This window comes from Aplysia californica, unplaced genomic scaffold (genome assembly GCF_000002075.1).
Source record: "Aplysia californica isolate F4 #8 unplaced genomic scaffold, AplCal3.0 scaffold00172, whole genome shotgun sequence".
Lineage (NCBI taxonomy): Eukaryota > Metazoa > Mollusca > Gastropoda > Aplysiida > Aplysiidae > Aplysia > Aplysia californica.
This window is the reverse complement of record NW_004797442.1, coordinates 745,554-748,688: the sequence shown is the minus strand read 5'-3', so window position 1 is coordinate 748,688 and position 3,135 is coordinate 745,554. Positions and strand designations below refer to the sequence as shown.

The 3,135-nt window shown below is 36.0% G+C and overlaps 1 protein-coding gene across 1 annotated transcript in view; it reads right to left on the bottom strand.

The window, feature by feature from the left end:
- LOC101860325 overlaps window positions 1-3,135 on the bottom strand; it is a gene marked incomplete at its 5' end in the record, with an annotated part of 17,225 nt that overhangs the window by 3,242 nt on the left and 10,848 nt on the right. The window contains 3 exon segments of the mRNA XM_013082401.2: window positions 41-151; window positions 753-811; window positions 2,406-2,477. Of these exon segments, the coding sequence (XP_012937855.1) occupies window positions 41-151; window positions 753-811; window positions 2,406-2,477 (242 nt within the window).

The following is a 3,135-nucleotide window of genomic DNA, read 5'->3' as shown; positions in this document are numbered from 1 at the left end:
CACACACACACACTAAAGAAACGCCCAACAAAACACTTACCAAGCTGTTGCTGCGCCCGTTCCCTAAGTTCTTTAATCTTGAGTTCTCCCACTTTATAGGCCACTGCCTGGCCAGGCCACGTGATGTAACGGTCAATTTCCACCTCCAGACCTGGATCAGATGCAAACACGAGTGAATCAATAAAACCAAAAATAAACAAACCAAACAATAGAAGTGGGAAAAAATCTTTAGCATGTTGATAGAAAGAGGACTGGACGAATGAAAAATATCAAGCTATATAATCAATCCATAAATCAACGAATCAACCAATGAACAAATTAACCAATCTATCAATTAATCAATACATCAAACCATCAGTCCATCTATCCATCAATCCATCAATCCACCAATCAATCAATCAGTCAATCAATCAATCAAACAATCAACTAGTCAATCAGTTAAAATCAGATAAGGAAAAAATGGGAAAGGAAAAAATAAATATCTCCCAGATCACTTAGCACAGTATTCGCAAACAAAACAATTTCAACGCGAACTGATATGTAGATAAAAACAACAGCAACAACAACAACAACAACAACAACAACAACAACAACAACAGAGACAGCAACAACAACCACAATAACAGCACCTGCAAAAATGAAAGCGTAAAAATGGGATGTTCATTCATCCCTGTCGTCATTCTCTCAAGAGACTTTTGCTTACTAATTTGTTTTAATTTGATATAAATTTCATAAACATGAGAGAAGCTGACCTTCTTTTGACTCTGAGGTGTGATCCCTGAAGAATTGCACAGCTCTTTCTTTTGTCCAACTGAAATGAAAGCCATACAAACACATTATACTCTATTTCTCAGGACCTGTTGTAATATAAGAATATGCAAGTGTTCGAGGGTTCGAGCCTCAGCTCGGTCCGACGTTGTGTCCTTGGGAAAAGGCACTTTACACCAATTTCCCACTTGACTCGGTCCTTTCGGAGATGGACATTAAACTCGGAGGTCTTGACTCTTAAATAACCTAATAGCGTTGATAGGGGCGCTAAATCTATTTCATTTCATCATCTTTTTCCACCAGAAAATGCAACAAGAGCTGAGTATTTTTTTACCTTACCATTTTCTTGAAAGTAATATTTGTAGCTGATTATATTTTTTAAATATTAAACTTTAGTGGAAAACTCAGCCATTCACAAAGTGTAAGCTTTTGCTCTATAAAAATGAATTCCCGATAGAGTATTATCCCAAATAAAACATGTCTTCATTTGCTTCTGGCTTCGGAAGTAAGGGTGGAATTTTTTTATACATTCTGAGATCACAAAGCTCAGTTGTACTAGAAACCTCACAAAAATAAACAAATAAATCTATAAATAAAGATTCAAAGTGATCTATTGGCCTCGAAAATATGTCCTTGACGCCTTTATTCAATCATAGTCACTTAAGTCATTTATTCCATGACCCCAGCAAACCACACCAAAATACTGGTAGAGAACATAGCTGACCCCAACCATGGGGTCGATTAGCATCGACGATTAGCGGCCCTTTTTGGTGTATCATCAATTGTTCTTAAGTGCATCCGTATTATGTATAGGCCTCGCGCAAGAATCATCTCAGATGGCACTAGGGCACAATAAATTAGTGTTACATTCCGTATTCATTTGACCACCCAAGATGTTCAACTCTTTCAACTCCAGTTTCATTTTCGTTTCCCTTACTTTTGTAGTGCATTCAAAGTAAGAGGCAGAGGGTGTTCAGTAAGGTATTGCTAACTTTCTTTAACATATTTATAGAAAATAAAGTTCAATCTTAATTTAAACATTCGCTTCCAACTTCACAATGTCTTTTCCTGACAGTTAATAAGCTTTGAAAATTGTCCACCTGAATCAATATGATCCGAGTTGGTTTTGTCGATTCCGTCACATTCAACGCGGTATCCCTTCAGATAAACGATTATCAATACACTTCCAAATCCGATGACGTAATATGTGAGCTGGCAGACAAGTCTTGCCTCCTAGCTCAAAATGCTCAAATAAATTATGCCACGAACTCAAACTTCATTTCAAATGAAAGCTAAGATTGTAAGCAATATCTACCTTTATTTTCACACATAATCACCACCTCTGACAACATAGTTGTGCCAATGAGCAACAAGCCTCAATAATCTAGTCAAAAGCGTCACAGAAAACAAGAGACAATCCGTACAATGCAGGCATAAAAATTTAAGTTCTGACAAAACTCAAAATTACATCCTAAGCTTTTAATTTGTGTAAAGTTTCTGTTCCTGATGTGATAATTTCAGAAAGGAGGCAAAACGTTTCAGTCAGCCTTTGTAGTATGCCGAAAAAGTTGTTTTTTACAAGAAAATGTAGTATCATCTCATAACTTTCCCTTATCAAAAGTTAAAGAAAGTCTTACTTGAAAGCATGGATGCCTGAATCTACTACCAGCCGACATGCGCGGAAGATCTCAGAATCATAGTAGCCCATTCTGAGGAGAAAACATACACAAGAAGATTAAAGTAAAGAAATCATTGCCTGGAAGTGTAAAAGAAAGGGAAACGAGCATATAAAATCATTCATATCATTCAGAAAAATTGTTTTATACTGGCATGTTATAAAACAGTCCATATTAAGATCAAATGCTGGAAGCGTCGCTCTAAAAGCTAGCCATTTCTAGTCAATGTGGATAAGAATTTTTATAAGAATGTTTTTGTTGTTTGTTTTTTTAAAGAGTTCTGCCGTGTATTTTTTCACCTCAGGAATTTACCCCTTACAACTAGCAGCCAAAACGTGACATCCAAACTGTTTGGTGTTCTTGTGGAAATTTGGATTGGCCAGTTGCTAAAGGTGCAATGATATTGCTTTATTTAATAAATACAATAACTTCTACAATTAAATCAGACTATCAAGGACTAAAAACAACTTGCCTTGGGGCAGAAAGGTTACTCAGCCAAATATTCCAATGAATAGAGAGTTCACTTCTCGGTTTAGCTTTTAAATGTACCAGTCAAAATAAAACAAGACTTCTTATCAAATACTTGGTAATGGTGTTCACGACTCAACGTCCATCTATCTATCTATCTCTCTATCAATCTATCTATCTATCTATCTATCTATCTATCTATCTATCTATCTATCTATCTATC